The 17,848-nt window shown below is 51.9% G+C and overlaps 1 protein-coding gene and 1 non-coding gene across 5 annotated transcripts; one reads left to right on the top strand and one right to left on the bottom strand.

Moving 5' to 3' along the window:
- Positions 1-2,483: 2,483 nt before the first annotated feature.
- On the bottom strand, positions 2,484-2,575 carry Trnar-ucu (transfer RNA arginine (anticodon UCU)). Its single transcript is given in 2 exon segments — positions 2,484-2,519; positions 2,539-2,575. It is a non-coding gene; the product is annotated as a tRNA-Arg (tRNA).
- A 339-nt stretch (positions 2,576-2,914) lies between these two features.
- On the top strand, positions 2,915-16,924 carry Slc27a4 (solute carrier family 27 member 4). 4 transcript variants are annotated; one of them, XM_074053105.1, is made up of 13 exons: positions 2,915-3,183; positions 4,590-4,667; positions 6,433-6,805; positions 8,239-8,397; positions 9,919-9,988; positions 10,094-10,185; positions 11,141-11,250; positions 11,523-11,732; positions 11,899-12,025; positions 12,769-12,906; positions 13,060-13,224; positions 13,305-13,451; positions 16,071-16,924. In XM_074053105.1, exons 2-13 carry the CDS (start codon positions 4,596-4,598, stop codon positions 16,226-16,228), a joined length of 1,821 nt encoding a protein of 606 aa, XP_073909206.1. In that variant the 5' UTR covers positions 2,915-3,183; positions 4,590-4,595; the 3' UTR covers positions 16,229-16,924. The 4 variants fall into 4 exon arrangements, with proteins under 4 accessions (XP_073909206.1, XP_020019845.1, XP_073909207.1 ...); XM_020164256.2 differs by having other exon boundaries at positions 2,916-3,183; positions 4,590-4,756; positions 6,411-6,805; XM_074053106.1 differs by having other exon boundaries at positions 2,919-3,183; positions 6,411-6,805.
- Positions 16,925-17,848: the final 924 nt, after the last annotated feature.

The following is a 17,848-nucleotide window of genomic DNA, read 5'->3' as shown; positions in this document are numbered from 1 at the left end:
GCTTGGTACCTCATTGTTAAACAAATTGATGTTTGGGTGCTACCTCATTCAGTCCTCACAATAAACCTACAAGTAGTGGCTGATGGTAGTCTTATCTCAAGGTGAAGACCCTGGAGACTTACTGGGATCACACGTGGGCTGGGGGCTAAGGGAACCTAACTTGTCCTGATTGCACAGATCTTGAGTTCTTGGGCTCTTTATTGCCCCTGGGATTAGGTCCTGGGCTGGTACACACAGGCCTAGCCAGTTACTCTTCTCACCGCAGTTGTCATCCCCCCACACACAGTGTGTCCTGATGTGTAAGCCCTCCAGTCTCCAGTCACTTCATAGACATCTTCAGGCCATGTGCTGAATGCGGATGCTGGAGTTCTGCAGTAATGGGGCCAGCAGTGCTCCTGGCCTTGGAGCTAGGTAGTGAGGCCACCTAAGGGCCTTCCATGTGCCGGCCTCAAGCTAAGAGACTGATGTGCATATATGTGTCATGCCACAGGAGTCAGGGCTGTAAGGACAGTATTGCCATTCAACAGGGGCACTGTGGGGAGAGTGGTTTGCCCAAAGTCTCACTGCTGAGGTTGGGAGTGTACCCCAGCTATGTATCACTGGAATGCAAAGCAGATAATCACAGTAATGTGGAGTGTTACGCCACAAGTACAGCAAGCACTGGAACGAGGGATCACCTATTTGAGACTGGTTGTGTCCAACCAGACTAAGCAACTCCATGTCTTCTGCTTCCCCAACTAAGGCCTGGCCATGTCTAGTGGGTTATCACCTTAGTTTTAAATGTGTCACAAGTGATTGGAAGACAGCAAGTGACTGGTCATCACTTGCCCTCCTCCAAACTCTCACTTGTCCCCTTTGCAAATGACCTCAACATTTGATTTAGAAATAATCACATTTTTACCCATGGATCCTGGTGTGGATAAGTCATAGTCTCTTATTCATTCTCCCTTTAAGTCATTCAGAAAACATTTTCTGAGCATCTTGGTACTTCCTAAGCCTTGTAAATATAAACAGATATAATTTGCATCTGAATTTTGATTTGTGTGTTCTTTGTAGTCAATGAACCTATAAGCTACAATAAATACATCAAACACTACTTCAAGCCAGGTGACAAGTGGCTCATGCCTGTAATCCTAGCTACTTGGGAGGCAGAGATGAGGAGGATCAAGTTTCAAAGCTAGCCTGGACAAACCTCTTGAGAGACCCTATCTCAAAAATACCCAACACAAAAACAGGATTGGCGGAGTGGCTCAAGTGATAGAGCGCCTGCCTAGCAAATATGAGGCCTTGAGTTCAAACCCCAGTAACTATCCCCCAGAAAAAACACACACACACACACACAAAAACACTACTTCAAATGCTCCTTATGAATCTCCACACCAAACCTTTGGGGTAATCATTATTAGCATGCTCCCATTTTTATTATTTCCTTATTTTTAATTTTTCTTGATACTGGGAATGGAACCCAAAAATTCCCGTTGTGCTAGGCACACACTCAAACCACCCTTCCCCCGCCACCAAACCACCCTTCCCCCCTTGTTGTTTGGTGGTACTCGGGTTTGAACTCAGGGCCTCATGCTGGCTAGGCAGGTGCTCTGCCAGCACAGCCCCCACCCTCCTTTTAACACAGGATCTTACTATGTAGCCAGGCTGCTTTTGAACTCTCCATCTTCCTGCCTCAGTTTCCTGAATGCTGGGATTATAGATATATACCACCATACCCAGCTTCCTCTATGTTTAGTTTAATATATAAGGAGAAACTGGAATTTTGTACCTTTTTAAAAATTTCATTACTGGGGTTTGAACTCAGGGTCTTCTACTTGCTAGTCAGGCACTCTACCATTTAAGCCACTCCACCAGCCCTTTCTGAATTTGTTAATTTTGAGATATGGTGATACTTTATGTACCCAGCCCCAAATTTTGAACTTTGTACTGAGAATTTGAAGCCAGTCCGTTGGAGTAATGTCCATAGCCACTGGATTACACTGCATCCTGAATGTAATAGCCCTGGAGGAGGTGATGTTTGAATTTACCTAGGTCCTCCAAAAGGATACACCCTATAGTCCAGAAGAAATAGGTCTAAATCCTTAGCAGACCAAAATCTCATCTTCAATCCCTTTAAGTAGGCCCTGAAAACCACCCCTCTCTCCCCTCTCTTAAAGACTTTCATTGGACTAAGGGATTAAGGGATCTGTTTAAGGAGCAGTGGCAGCTGTGGATGACCAACATGTTTGTACATTCACTAACTTGGTTTTTAGAGGACCTGAGCCCCACAGGTTGGGAATCTGGACTATCACTTAGGGCTAGGCAGAAAGCATGACAAATAAGATCCTAGGTTTATAGGAGAACTGATTTTCTTCTGGGTCCAGTGCAATCAGAGGCTAACGCTAACTAAGGGCCTTCCAAATCCATCCCTGCTGCTCTTCTTGAACCTTACAAAGGCTCTAACTTGGAGTAGAAGGGAGGAAAGAGCCACCAAAATTCGACTCTGGTGGGACTCGAACCCACAACCTTTGAATGACCACTCCAAGGCTCAGCTAGAAGTCCAATGCGCTATCCATTGCGCCACAGAGCCGATTACTAAGGCCTGTCTAAAGTTCACCTCTGTCTGAAACCGCCCAGTGGTCATTGCTCTGTGTGTGTCGCTAGGTCTTTTTAAATTCTGCTGGGGCCTGGGCACTAGCTTCAAATTCTCGGATGACGTTGAGGAAGCGGGCGCTTTCCTCAGGTCTGGAAGCCTGGGAAGAAAGGGCAAGGGGACAGCCTGTACGAGGAGAGGCGGGTCTGCGCGGCGCGGACCACAATTCCCAGCGTGCTGTTCGGCGCACTGCGGACTACAACTCCCAGCGTATTGCAAGGTGGTGCGGCCCGAGGCGTGGCGGGCGCAGGGCTGGCTGGGCCCGGCGGCGTCTGGCGTGCTGGGGCTGGGCTGCGCTGTCGCGGCGGGCTCACAAGCTCAGAGGCTCGCCTGCCGCCGTGACGGCGCGGGAGGCTGTGCCACAGGCCAGCGCAGCCCTTTTGGGTGCGGGAGGGGGTGGGCTCTGCAGGGCGCAGAGTCGGCAAAGCACTGCTGAGTCTCGGCTCTGTGCGCCCAGGGGCGACTGATGCCCCCCGCGCTCCCCACTCCGCTGCCACAACCGGGCCGCATCTGGACCGGGCGCCGCGCTGCGGGGCCGACACCCGGTAAGGAAAGGCGAGACCGGTGGGATCCCGGGCGGGGAAACGTGCCAGGCCAAGTAGGGAGAGACAGCGGTGCCAGCTTGGGGTGAGGGGCGCGCCCTGCCACCCTGTCACCTTGCCGTGCGCTCTTCTATCCTGGTTACTTACGGGCAAGGTCGGTCTGCAGTATCCCGACCGGGCCCTGAAGGAACTGAGCACTCCTTCCTCTCCTCACGCTCTCTCCCAGTCTTCTTGGATGGGTTCCTACCCTACGTTTTAGCGGATTCTGGGAGGCCAGAGGTCTGAGGACCTTGGAGATATTGGCATTGGGTTTGGGGGCTCTGGTTTAGCGACCCCCGTTCCTCCGGGTTTGTGCTTTTCTCCAGGAGGAGGAGATCTCTAAGGGCTCCCTGTGGTCCAAGCCGTTTTCTCATCCTAGCTTGTAGGCGCTCAGGATACTTTACAGCCCTGACCTTCCGTTTCTCCCCCAAATAGGAAAATCCTAAGAAAAACCGAGTTCCATTAGCTGCAGACAGGAATAGAGAGCCTGAGTCCTAATTCAGCCCAGCCCTTGGGCACAGTGCCGGCTCCAAAAGCCCTAGACCCCAAGATTCATTTGAGTAGTTTGCTGAATGTGTGTGTGTGAGGGGGTTGCTTTCAAAACCCTCTTCCTCCAGCACTCCGCAGGCAGAAAAGCAGGAGGATCATGAGTTCAAGGATAGCCTGGGATACACAGTGCAACCCCATCTCAAAAAAAAAAAAAAAGGAAAAAGACCCTCTTCTCCCTCAGTCATCTTCACCCTCCTCCTCTAGGCTGTCACCTTTCAGGCACCTCCCTTTTGTTGGGTCGCCCTCTAGAGGCACAAAGCTGTCTGAACCCTTGATTAGGGACTGAGCAGGGCTCCTTTCCCAGGAACCTGCCCCACTGAATGTTGTGGACTGGCGTAGCCATCCCCACAACCTCCCTGGGTCTCTGGATGGGGAGTCAAACCAGAGGCACTTAAGTCAGTACCCACCCCAAACCATCTTGGACTTCGATAGAGACCTTGGATGTTGGGAAGTGGACTGCCCTTTTGGTCTGGAAAGGCTCTTGGGAACAAGTCTCATTAATCCATTGCAAAGAGTGAGGCCTGGAGTGGGAAAGGGACTTGCCCAAAGTCACTTGGAGAGTGGTAGTCAAGAGAGAGAGGCCTAAAGACTAGATTTGCCTCCTACTTCTCACTCTTGGAACCCTTTACTTAAGCCACTTCTAGCTGACAGTGGGACGTATGCCTGGAAAGGGAACCCTGTTCTTAGCCATCCCACTCAGGTGGCTAAGTCTAACAACAAGTTGACCCTTTGGGATCACATTAGAGTGGCTGCCAGAGCTGGGGGGTAGAGATGTGCACGGACACAGACGTTTGAGTCCCCTGACTATCTTGTGCCCATAGGCCACAATGCTGCTCGGGGCATCTCTGGTGGGAGCGCTGCTGTTCTCCAAGCTGGTGCTGAAGCTGCCCTGGACCCAGGTAGGGTTCTCCCTGCTGCTCCTCTACTTGGGGTCTGGCGGCTGGCGTTTCATCCGAATCTTTGTCAAGACCATCAGGCGTGATATCTTGTGAGTACCTGACCCAGTCCTTCCTTGGGTCTCTCAACTATACTGGGCTTCTGATCCCCAGATCAGACCCCATTGTCTTCACCAACATGGGACACCTGGGTCCCAAAGGAGTAGCTTCTTCCCCATACTTTTCTCCTGGCAGCAGTACCTAGTACCTTCATCTCCATAAAGTCTTCTCTTAGGGATCTCCCTAACTTGAGGCTCTTTGGCCTGGGATACACACCAAATACCAGGTGTGTTGGGGGGACTTCCACAAGGAATCCTGAGGACACTGTAGCTTATGACAAGGTGAAGAGTAGCCCAGTGAGAAGACCTGTCCTCAGGTTGGCAGCAGCCTGAGAGGGTAGAAGGGGAACTGACTTCTAGATTAGACCCATGAGTTAGATGTCTAGGAGAATCTGTGCCTAGCTGTTCTACACCAAATTGGTTCTGATACCTAGAGAGGAGCAATGCAGACCCAGTCTGCCAAACTCAGACTAGCTGAGTAATAAAAAGGGGACAAAGGTAGCCAGGCTCCAGTGGCTTACACCTGTTATCCTAGCTACTCAGGAGGATCGAGGTTCAAAGTCAGCCTGGGAAAATAGTTGGCAAGATGCTATCTCAAAAATATTCAACATAAAAAAAGGGCTGGTGGAGTGGCTCAAGTGGTAGAGCACCTGCCTAGCAAGCATGAGGCCCTGAGTTCAAACCCCAGTATTGCCCCCCACCCCTGGCAAAAGGGGGGCGGTCAAGGTAACTCCTTAAACTGGCAGTGCCATGCGGGCAGAGGCCTCAGCAGGCTTGCTCATTCCTGTGTTCCAGTTTCCAACACAGTGAGCCACACCCAGAACAGCTGGTTCAGCATTTGTCAATCTGGGCTGATTATAAAAGGAGATATCAAGAGGCCCCAGAGGAAGGATGGTTGCATATGGGAGCAGGGAGAGATGACCTCAGGCCAGGGGCTCAGGCTAGGAATCTGAGAATTCTCCTGGAAGGAAGGGGTATGAATGTGGTGGAAGGAGGAGAGTATAGCAGAGGTTACAGTACTGGCAAAGGCACAGAGGCTGAAGGGCTTGCAGAATTCAAAGGGTTAGAAAGTGGCAGGGTTGGGACAGGAAGGGGGAATTGCCAGATGGTTCCACAACAGCAAACATGTCCCTGGTGTCTGGCATGGAACAGACCTGGGGAGTAAGGTGGTGAGTGAGACAGAGGCCTGCTATACCTGGACTCATGGGAGAAAGACTGATTCCTGATACCCTGGGGCAGTAGGCACCAGGGAGTGCTGATGGGCTGTGGAAGTCTCTGAATGAGGAATCTGAACTATGGGCTGGGGCCCTGGACCCTGGAAGTCTTCTGGCATTGCAGCAGGCTTAAGCGGAAATAGGAGTTGAACTCTGGAGCCAGAAAGGCCTGAGGTTCAAATCTCAGTTGAGCCACATTCCACCTGTAAGCCCTTGGGCAAGCCATGGCACCACAAGAGCCTTGGTTTCCTCCTCAGTCAGGGGAGAGTAATCAGACAATCTTTTAGCTTCATCAGGAGGCCTCCATGAGAGGGTGCTGGTGACAGTGCCAAGCACCCAGGAGCAGCAGTCAAATAGGATATAGTATCATCCTAAGAGAGCTAGTTCATGAGCCAGCCCTAGTCGTCATGGCTCCCTTGCTTGATCCCATGCAGCGGTGGCTTTGTGCTCCTGAAGGTGAAGGCAAAGGTCCGACGGTACCTGAAGGAGCGAAAGACAGTGCCTGTGCTGTTTGCTTCCACGGTACGCCGCCACCCTGACAAGACAGCTCTGATTTTCGAGGGCACAGATACCCACTGGACCTACCGCCAACTGGACGACTACTCGAGCAGCGTGGCCAACTTCCTGCAGGCCCGGGGCCTGGTCTCAGGTGATGTGGCTGCTCTCTTCATGGAGAACCGCAATGAGTTCGTGGGCCTGTGGCTGGGCATGGCCAAGCTTGGCGTGGAGGCAGCCCTCATCAACACCAACCTCCGACGTGATGCCCTGCGCCACTGTTTGGACACCTCGCAGGCACGGGCCCTTATCTTTGGCAGTGAGATGGCCCCAGGTGAGCTCACAGGGAGCAGGAACAGGTGGGGGGCTCCTGAGACCTTGCACAGTTGACATCTCCCTTCCAGCCTTGTGGGTGGCTGTGTGAATCCATAGCTAAGAGCCCAGGCCCTGGCATCAGAAGTTTTGAGCCCTGCTAGGGAAACTGGAGATTCTGAGTGAGGGACAGATTCTCTCAGCTTTAGTTTCCTCACTGATGTCAAGAAGGTGCTTGCCCCAAATCACCAGCAAAGAGGCCAATTCTGGCTGGCCCTCAGACATAATGGCAGCCATCCCTCTGACTAGTTAGGCCTTATTGGCCTCATCTGTACAAGCAGAACAACAATTTGCACTTGTTCTCCTCACAGAGCTTGTGTTTTATTTGCTGCTGCATCAGGTGCTAAAAGTGCTCATGTGGTGCTTTATAAGAGCAGCTCTGATCTTCACAAAGACTAGGATGGAGAGATTGTCATCTTGGTTTTATGGATGATGAGACAAGTTTAGAGGGGTGTGAGGAGTTCACCCAGGGTCACACAAGTGGCAGGACTAGGATTTGATCTTGGGCTTGACTACAGTGTCCCTGTTCTTTCACACTTCTGTGGCCATAAGATATTAGGTAGGGAAGTTATTAAGATGCTGCAAAGGGAGAAAAAAGGATACAGCAGGGAGAGAGGGGAGGGCTAGATGAACCAAGAGGAAACCAGAGGAGGTGGGGCTCAAGTGGTTGAGCACCTGCTTTGCAAATGCAAAGCCCTGAGTTCAAACCCCAGTCCCAGGGCTGGTGGAATGACTCAGGAGGTAGAGCGCCTGCCTAGCAAGCATGAAACCCTGAGTTCAAACCCCAGTACCGCTAAAAGAAAAACCCCAAAACCCCAGTCCCAGTCCTACCAGAAAAAGGAAACCAGAGAGGCTAGGAGTGTGACTCAGTGGTAGAGCACTTGCCTAGCATGTAGGAGGCTCTGGGTTCAATCTCCAGCACCGTGGAGGAAGCGGGGACAGAAGAAGTGGGATTGGTGGGGTAGGACTACCCCCCATGCCCAGGGTAGGTGAATCTCTGGACATCTGCCTGCCCTGGCAGCCTGAGAGAAGGTTCCCACTTTGAAGGGCTCTAACTGGTCCCTCACAGAGTGGTGTAGTGCAGAGGTAAGAGCTCAGACCTCAATGTGAGATAAAGCAATCCCTCCCATCTTCAGCACCTGTTTCCTCATCTGCAAAATGGGCTGTTGTTGGGTACCTTACTTCCTAGGGCTGTGAGAGCAGGAGAAGCCCACTGGGTAGTTAACTAGGAGCTCATGTGAGCTGTTGCTCCTAGCAACAGTGAAGGTGCTTCACCCATCTCCTCCCTACACCAACTGGTCTCCCCTGACAACATGGCTAACCTGGTATGAGCAAAGGTCCTGGGAATGCAGGGATTTCTGGCCTGCCTGCTGACTTGCTTTGTCTCCGTTGCAGCTGTCTGTGAGATTCGTGCCAGCCTGGACCCCTCACTCAGCCTCTTCTGCTCTGGTTCCTGGGAGCCCAGTGCAGTGCCGGCCAACACAGAGCACCTGGACCCTCTGCTGGAAGATGCCCCCAAACACCTACCCAGTCTCCCTGACAAAGGCTTCACAGGTATGCCCCTTTCCCTGTGGAAGGCTCAAAGATGGGCCATAGACAGAGCACTGGCCTCAGGGCCAGAAGGCCTGGGATCCTCTACAAATTTGCTGTGTGCCTTGAACAGGTCATGTCACCTCCCTTTTTCCATCTGGAAAATGGGGGACAGAAACCCTGGGACACTCTGGGGTAAGGTGAAATGAACGTTAATTATTTAAAAGTTCAAGGTGCAAACTAAGCATATAAAATCCAGGTCTAATTTGAGGTAGTCCTTATTAGAGCCTAACCTGCAGTATCACATGTACCCCAAGAACCTGCTTTGACTGAATCTTGGTCCAGATTGAGGTGAGAAGGTGGGTGTGGGGAAAGACCCTTCACATGTTCATTAAACCCCTCTCCAGTGCAGGATCTACCAGGTCCCCAGTTGTAACCCACCCTGCCCTGGGCTACCTATAAATCGTCCTCCAGGCAGCCTCCTAGACCTCTGGCCTTTCTCCTCCTGTACTCCAGCCTGTCCAATCCTTCAGCTGTTTGGGTCTTCTTTTCCCCTTCCTTGTGAAGCCACCTGGCCTGCTGCATTGCCTGGTGGCTCAGTGTTTGGGCCATCAAGCCTGGCTCTGCTACTTCCCTGTGATCACAGATACCCGACCTGCCTACTGAGCCTGGGGTCCCATGATCATAAACTTGGGGATAGTAACAGAATCTACTTTATGAGTGGCCTTTAAGTGTTGAAAAATACAGTGTGTCAAGTCCTGAGGCTAGGGCATGGCAGGAAGGGCTCAGTAAGTGCTTATTGTCCTTGTCATCATCATTGTTTAATCTCTGCCATCTTGTCTCCTGGGTACTTTTATAAGCTACTTGAGGATAGGGCCTGTGGCTGGCTCATCCTGATGCCCTCTTAATGCCCAGGGTTGGCACACAGCAGGCACCGGAGCACTTGAGGTGGTTGTTCTAAGTGGGCAGAGTCATCCTGACTAGCCAGCCTCCTTCCCTGGTAGGGCTGAACCTCGGATAGGAGCTCTAATGTGATAGTCTCTATTCACAGCTGCAGGCTGTTGTAAGTAGATGGTCAGCGTGCAGAAGCTACCTCAGCACCCAACTTCTTACAACTAAAACCTGGGACAGGCATCCCTTCTTTTCTGAAAACCACTTGGCACCTCCTCCCCTCTTAAGGCCTGGAAGAAGTGGTGCTGCTGGGCTTCATTAGGTCCTGTGCTCCCACCTTTGGTGCTCAGTGTCAGAAGTGCCCATGTCATCATCTGACTGTCTCACTCAGCTGGGACCTCCAAGAAGGCTAGGTGCATGCCATCTCAGCCACTGATATCTCTCCCTCACTGGGTCTGGCACAGAATGAGGCCCAGGAAGTATTTGTAGAAGAAGGTATGAGAGCAGAGTGGGGTCAGAGGCCATCAGAGTAGGCTTCCTGGAAGAGGTGGTGGTGGTGGATATTGGATGCCCATGTACAGGCACCATCCATCTCATTCTTGTTGGCTCTGTGCTGTGCCCTGTCACAGTTGCCCATGTGTCTGTTTTCTTTAGATAAGCTCTTCTACATCTACACGTCAGGCACCACAGGGCTACCCAAAGCTGCCATTGTGGTAAACAGCAGGTAAGGGGCAGGTGCCCCAGGGTGGAGGTGGGCCTGCATCCAGCCTAGCAGCCTCCTCCTGCCATTCCAGGGGCTCACGAAACCTTTTACTCTGTGCCTTCCCAGGTATTACCGCATGGCTGCCCTGGTGTACTATGGATTCCGGATGCGGCCGGATGACATTGTCTATGACTGCCTTCCCCTCTACCACTCAGCAGGTAACTGAATCTGCTTCTCAGCTTCCAGACCCCCAGGTCCTTAGGAACCCCACCCTTCTTGCAGGGCAGCATGTTGCAGTAAAAACACAAGAGCTCAAATCTGGAGTCAAATCCAGGCAAGGCCATTGACTCCATTTCTGTTTTCTTGTCCGTTGCGGGTGACCACACCAGTCTCAAGGTGTGAGGCAATGTGTCAAGAAGCCTCTGGACTGGTCTGTCTTGTGGTTGGTTTCTATAGGTGTGTGCAGCATTGCTGCTTGGTTATAGGGGCTAAAGGGAAGACTGAGCTTGAGTAAGTATAGTTCCTACCCTTGAGGTGCTTGAAGATGGTGTGTGTGTTTGAGGTGGGGTGGACAACACACCTCTTCTACCTGACAGATGGTGTGATGAGCGTGAAGGAGGGGCAGGCAGCATGAGTGTGGCGTACAGGAAGAGCCAGTGGCGGAAGCCTGGGAAAACATCCTGAAGAGTGCAGGTGGAGGTGTCAAAGCCAGGCAGGATAGCTCAGTTCTGCCAGCTGAATATCAGTTTCAGAGTCCCCTGGGGGCAATCTAAAGAGTATACACTGGTGAGGCACCAGTGGCTTAGGCCTGTAATCCTACCTATCAGGAGGCAGAGGTCAGGAGGATTTCAGTTTAAGGCCAGCCTGGGCAAATAGTTCAAGAGACCCTATAATGAAAATATGCAACACAAAAAAGGGCTGGTGGAGTGGTTTAAGTGGTAGAATACCTGCCTAGCGAGCATGAGCCCTGAGTTCAAACCCCACTACCACCAAAAAAAAAATGATTGAGCACTGGATGGTGTCTGTAGTGGAGAGATGTGATCAGTTAGTATAGGTGGGACTGAGAGGAGAAGAAGACCGTGGTAAGGGCCTGTAAAGAGGTAGCCCTGGGCAGGAGAAGGCCCTGGGGGTCTGGTCCATGTGTCCTTGACCTCCAGGCCCCTCTGCCCTCAGGAAATATTGTGGGGGTTGGCCAGTGCCTGATCCATGGCATGACCGTGGTGATCCGGAAGAAGTTCTCAGCCTCCCGGTTCTGGGACGACTGTATCAAGTATAACTGCACTGTGAGTGAGAAGGGGAGAGGATGAGCAGTCCCTGTCCCCTGGCCAGCCCCTACACACATACCCATACACTTTGGCGTATCTGTCGTACAGCTGAGATGATTTGGAAGGGTTCCTTGGGCAACATTCCCATTGTTCATATGGGGAGACTGAGGCCCAGAGAGGGAAGAGACTGACTGCACAGCCAGCCCGTGCAGTGGGGAGGGACTATAGGGATGAGAAAGCAGTGAAGTGGTGCACCCCAGGAACCTGGACCCACACCATGCCCATCTCAGATTGTGCAGTACATTGGTGAGCTGTGCCGGTACCTCCTGAACCAGCCTCCCCGGGAGGCAGAGTCCCGGCACCAAGTACGCATGGCACTGGGCAACGGTCTTCGGCAGTCCATCTGGACCGACTTCTCCAGCCGCTTCCACATTCCCCAGGTGGCCGAGTTCTATGGGGCTACCGAGTGCAACTGCAGCCTGGGCAACTTTGACAGCCAGGTACAGCCTAGATTGGGGATAATGAGGCTGCCACAGGAAAAACCATGGAAAGCTCGGGACACCAGAGGGATGGGCAGCATGAGAGTTGTGGGTCCCAGGGTCCTCCCTCACCCCATTGTCCAGTTTGGAGCCCATGGAGCTCTGGCCCAAGTCTTGGCCTTTACAGGTGGGGGCCTGTGGCTTCAACAGCCGCATCCTGTCCTTTGTGTACCCTATCCGGCTCGTACGTGTCAACGAGGACACCATGGAGCTTATCCGGGGACCTAATGGAGTCTGCATTCCCTGCCAGCCAGGTCTGCCCCCATGGGAATTTGGGGTCGGAGGGGTAGGTATTGGCCTGGTAGAGAGGTCAGCCAGTGTGGGCTCATGGGGAGTCTGTTCTGATCAGTGGCCATCAGTCAGCTCTGCTCCTAGGACCACAAGTTGCTCATTTCTTTGTCCATCTATTCCTTTTCATATTGGCCCAAGAAGGGCCTGAGTCCTGGCCACCTGTGGTTGGTTCTGGCTCTGCCTCTTAAGCGTGCACTGTGGCCGAGTCGTCCTCTTGGTGACGACATCCTTCACTTGTAGGCACATACCACATCATTAGATTGACCTAAAGATCACATGCGGTGAAGAACACAGAATTCTCTGTGTGGAACCAGGACTGGAACAGGGGCTCAGCGGTGCTGGCCTGTTCACTATCAGTAGAGCTGGCACCCTGTTCTTCTCCCATTAGTTCAGTGGGCACACATCACTGAGGGGCCAATGTGTCAGACCTACCAAGATAAGCTCCCTGCCCTCAGTGAGCTCCCAGGTTGGAGGTGAAGTGGGACATTTTTTTCCCCCTTTTTTGTGGTTCTGGGGATTGAACCCAGGATCTAGTGAATGCTAAGCACACGCTTATCACCAAGCTACACCCCCAGCCCTAGAAATGGGATGTTTCCGTAGCAGGCAGTATGAATCAAGTCAGATTAGGATACAGGGTGCGTTGCTGGGGAAGACAGGTTGAAGAGACCACTCAGGACAATTTTGACTCTGGCCTCTCTGCCCCCAGGCCAGCCAGGCCAGCTGGTGGGCCGCATCATTCAGCAAGATCCTTTGCGCCGCTTTGACGGCTACCTCAACTCGGGTGCCAATAACAAGAAGATCGCTAAGGATGTCTTTAAGAAGGGAGACCAAGCCTACCTCACTGGTGGGTCCCCATACCTTTACCACCAGAGGGGGTGGGGGAGATAAGGGGAACTTCTGCCACCTTTAGCAAACACATGCCCAGGACTTCCCCAGCTCAAGTCCTTGGACCAAGAGTCAGGCCAGCTCAGGTCCAGCCTTACCAACCACTTCCTAGGTGACGTGCTGGTGATGGATGAGCTGGGTTACCTATACTTTCGAGACCGCACAGGGGATACGTTCCGGTGGAAAGGCGAGAACGTGTCTACCACTGAGGTAGAGGGCACGCTCAGCCGCTTGCTGGACATGGCTGATGTTGCAGTGTATGGTGTTGAGGTGCCAGGTATGTATGGGGAAGGGAAGTGCATTTCAGGAGGCGCCATGGGGGTACCACACGCCCCTCACTGTCCACCCTTTCCTCAGGAGCTGAGGGCCGGGCAGGAATGGCAGCTGTGGCCAGCCCCACCGGCAACTGTGACCTGGAACAATTTGTACAGGCCTTGGAGAAGGAGCTGCCCCTGTATGCCCGCCCCATCTTCCTGCGCGTTCTGCCTGAGCTACACAAAACAGGTCTGTCCCTCCCCTGCTCTGGCTCCTAGGTTCTAGTCCTGAGTCTTCCCCATTCCTCTTGGAGAGACTAGGGCTTGCCAGGTAGTCGGGGGAACTGCCCCCTGTGTGGAAGTACATCTTTAGAGGAGGAGGGTCACTGTCCACTACCGGAATCATTGTCTGGTGACTGCTACTGCCTTAGGCCTTGAAGACACAGGCCTGATCTGACCTTGCCTTCTTAGAGCTTTTAGAATTAGAGTCAGAGGGAGGGAGCTATGGGACAAGGAATTCACAAGCTATGGAATGCACTGCAGGTCAAGCTGCAAGAAAGCAAATGAAGGGGCATTTGGGATGACTGGAAGGATCCCTTGAGGAGGTGACAGTTTAGCTGAATTCAGACCTAATGAGGAATTCATGGAGTCAGGGGAAACATTCCAGGCTGTGAGAACAGCAAGTGTGAAACCCCTGAGATAGAAAGGAGTGTCAGCACTGGAAGAATGAAAGAGGCCTCCACTAGGTGTTGGATCAATGGTAGAGCCTTTGCCTAGCATGACTAGCATGGGTTCCATCCTCAGCACCACAAACAAGAAATAAGTAAGTAAGTAAGTATGGAAGTGGGTGAAGGTTATATACAAATACTATGCTATCAAATTGAAAACAAAAAAGAAAAGAGGCCCCCAAAGCGAGAGGCTTCAGGTGGGTCAAGCAGTGGGGTGAGGTGGGAGAAAGGCCAGCAGGGCAGAAGTCCAGGACCTTATACACCAGGATGGGTTTAGACTAACCCAGGACAGTAGAGAGTGACAAAAGTATTTGAGCAGTGTAGTAACCTAGTCAGGTTCATTTCCGACAGAGATCTCCAATTGCTGAGTAAAGTGGGAAAGGACTGCAAGTGGCTTAGGGGTACTGTGAACTCCTTAAGGGTTTGACATCTATGACTTCTGTCCAGAAGAGGCAGGTTAGGCTCAGGCCTGGGATTCCAGATGACCTTATTGCAGAACATATGATCTGCAAAGGGGTTAAAACATCACTTTATTGCTCACAATTCTGTGGGTCAGCAATTTGGGGGTTAAGTTCAGCTCAAAGAGCTGCCATCATTTAGTGAACTTGTTGGGAAGGAGGGTCTGCAGTGGCCTTAGTCCTATGCAGCTCTTGGCTGTAGCCCCGTCCAAAAGAACTTTCTGTGATGATGGAAATGTTCCATCTCTCTCCTAGCCAGTGGGGTAGCTCCTAATCCTGCATAGTTTGGAGAACTTGGGATGTGGTTAGTGTGATTGAGGAACTGAAATCTAAATTTTGTTTAACTTTAAATTTAAATAGCCACATATATGGACAGCACCATTCTAGGGGCCTCATGTGGCTTGGTTTATCTCTGTTCTTCCCAAGGCTGCATTGGTCTCAGAGGGTAGGTGGAAGTAACAAGGCCCCTTGAGGCCAAGACTCATTCAGAATTCCCAGAACATGGGCTCTGCCACATTCTGTTGGTCAAAGCAAGTCATAAGGCCAGTCTAGATTCAAGAGTGTTCCTGCTGGAAGAAGAGGCAAGTGGGTACAAGGAGGATTCTATAGCCATTTCTGGCAATCTTTCAAATCCAGGTTTAAATCTCTGCTCTATCACTTACTAGCTGTGTGACACTAGCTGTGCCTCTTTGAGTATCAGTCTTCTTTATTCATTAATTGAAACATGGTATTTGTCTTTATAAGAAAGCGGCTAGTCAGCCTGGTATTGTGGCTCACATCTGTAATCATAGCTACTCAGGAAGCAAAGATCAAGGGGATCGTGGTTCGAAGCCAACCTGAGCATAGAGTTCATGAGATCCCGTCTCAAAAACCCTTCACAAAAAAGGGCTGGTGGGCGGCCCAAGGTGAAGGCTCTCAGTTCAAACCCTAGCACCGCCAAAAAAAAAAAAGAAAGAAGGAAAAGAAAAGAAAGTGGCTAGCCAGGCACCAGTGGCTCAGGCCTGTAATCCTAGCTGTTTGGTAGGCTGAGATCGGAGGATCATAGCTCGAGGCCAGCCTGGGAAAATAGTTTGTAAGACCCCATCTCCAAAATAACCAGAGCAAAAATGCCTGGAGTCATGGCTTAAGCAGTAGAATGCCTGCTTTACAAGCACTAAGCCCTGAGTTCAAACACCAGTCCCACCCAAAAAAAAAAAACAGCAGCTGATCAAATTATTTTAAAGATGTTAAAATCTGAAAAACACATGTACTTTAGAATCCATGGACTACGGTTGAGTACCTGCCTCAAGAGATTGAGGCATACCTACTTCTAGTAGGTACTCAAGTAAAGGGAACCATCACAAAAGACATGGGTTCTAGTTTCTACTGTGCTGTTACTCAGTGGTAACTCTGGGCAAATAGCTTCCCTTCTTTAGGTCTCAGTTTTCCCATCTGGAAATTGGGAGAGTAGCATAGCTGTCCCTGTGTCTGCCCCTAGCTGTGCTTTGTCAATGCTGCTCTTGAGAAGGAGTTCATAATGTAATGGATGGACCATGCTTTGCAAACTCTGAAGGACTGGCCACCCTCCCACCCTTCTCTTTTTCTGTCCAGCCCTCCTCTACCCTTCTTCAACACCAGGGGTCAGGACCCTGAGAGCTCAGGCCCCTGCTCTACACTTTCTGAATCTTCTTCTCCACTCCCCAGGGACCTACAAGTTCCAGAAGACAGAGCTGCGGAAGGAGGGCTTTAATCCAGCAGTGGTGAAAGACCATCTGTTTTACCTGGATACCCGGAAAGGTCGCTATGTCCCACTGGACCAAGAAGCCTATACTCGCATCCAGGCAGGCGAGGAAAAGCTGTGATTTGCTCCCCATGTCCCTGTGAGGGCCAGCGGAAGCTGGATCCAGAGCTCCAGCTTCCACCCCCGAGGGGTCCTGGGCAATGCCAGACCAAAGCAAGCAGGGCCCGCACCTTTGCCCCAAGGTGTTGACCCCCTTCCTCCAAAACTGCCAAATGACTCACTGCCGCCTCCTCATTCCTCCACAGGCTTTCTGTGAAAGCCTCGTGTCCATGTTTTGCCTTCTGGGCCCAGCAGAGACTTGGGCCCAGGCTGGGACTAATGGATACTTTTGGATGATGTCTTTGGTCATGTAGAGCAGGGAGAGGCAAAGGGGTCACCAAGCTCCCTCCAAAGAGCAGGACCTTGCAAACAGGACCAAGGCAGAAGCCCCCAAACTCAGGAAGCTAACAGAATGGACAGAGACAGTAGTGGCCATCGGTCAGGTGGCCAGGGAGGATCCTGGCCCCAGAGCTCCCCAAGTGGCATCTGCTGAGAGGAAAGGAAGAGGACCCTGCTTGGCCATCCATGCCCCAGGAAATCAGGACAGTGCCCCCTGTCTCTCCAGACTCCCACATACTCGTCTCCCTGGTAGCTGCCTGGCTGTTTCTCAGAGGGGGCCTTTCTGTGTCACCTTCTCCATCTCAGTCCTGGCCAGGTTGTGAGAGGAAAGATGGGGGGTGGACTTAGGGGCCAATAAATTCTGCCTTGACTCCTCTTAGCCCGTGTTCATTCGGCCTAAGATCCATTCCACCTAGAGCCCCCAGTCCACCCCCAGCCTGCTTAGGCCCCTGTCTCCTGCCTCTCTGGCCCATTGGCTCACTAACTTGGACTTGAAATAGGGCAGGTAAACACCCCCTTCCCCCCTACCCCTCCATGTACTAGCTAGGATGGGGGCAGTTCCCACTGAGTTAACTGTTTACCTGTAGCATCAGAGTCCAAACCAACTTACCCAGAAGCAAGTGGCTTTGGGCAAGTGACCTAGTCTATGTTTAATGGGAATGATCAGTTATGAAGAATCAAGAGCTACAGGGAACCATATGAAGAAGGGGTATGCTCAGTCTGAGGGGAAACCCTGGTGGGGTGGCCAGCATCAGGGTTATCTCCAGGCTCTTGCTCTGCTGCTCCCCATCTACAGGGCATTTTCCCAATAGTTTAGGGTTGGAAAGATTTACCAGGGTGACTGCCAGAAAGCCAGAGTGAGGCTGCCCCAGCTCTGGAGTAGTCAGCTCCTGTCTCCTGGACCCAGTGGTATGTCCTGGTTGGAATCAGTGCAGTGTCCCAGCACAGCCCAGGGCAGTGGGTAGCAAGTGCCCTGGGGCTTTACCTCCACCTTCCAACCCTCACTCTGAATCTGTGAGGCCATTTTTATAAATGGACTATCCAAGAAAAGACCCAGAGTTTGGATATTGAGTCACTTGGCCAAGGTCACACAAGTAGTGGGGGCTGGAATGCGGACTGAGCCTCATGCCCATACTGCTGCACCACCCTGCCACATGGTGCAGAAAGCAGCAGGAAGCCAGAATCTGTTATTCCTTGCATGCCTGTGAGGCCACGCCCTAAGCCAGCAGCTGACAGTTCAGGCAGTAAGTGGCCAGACTAAGAAATCTTAAGGTGCATCCTAGGGGAGGGGCCTTTGAAAGAT

This window comes from Castor canadensis, chromosome 13 (genome assembly GCF_047511655.1).
Source record: "Castor canadensis chromosome 13, mCasCan1.hap1v2, whole genome shotgun sequence".
NCBI lineage: Eukaryota > Metazoa > Chordata > Mammalia > Rodentia > Castoridae > Castor > Castor canadensis.
This window is presented reverse-complemented; position numbering and strand designations above follow the sequence as displayed.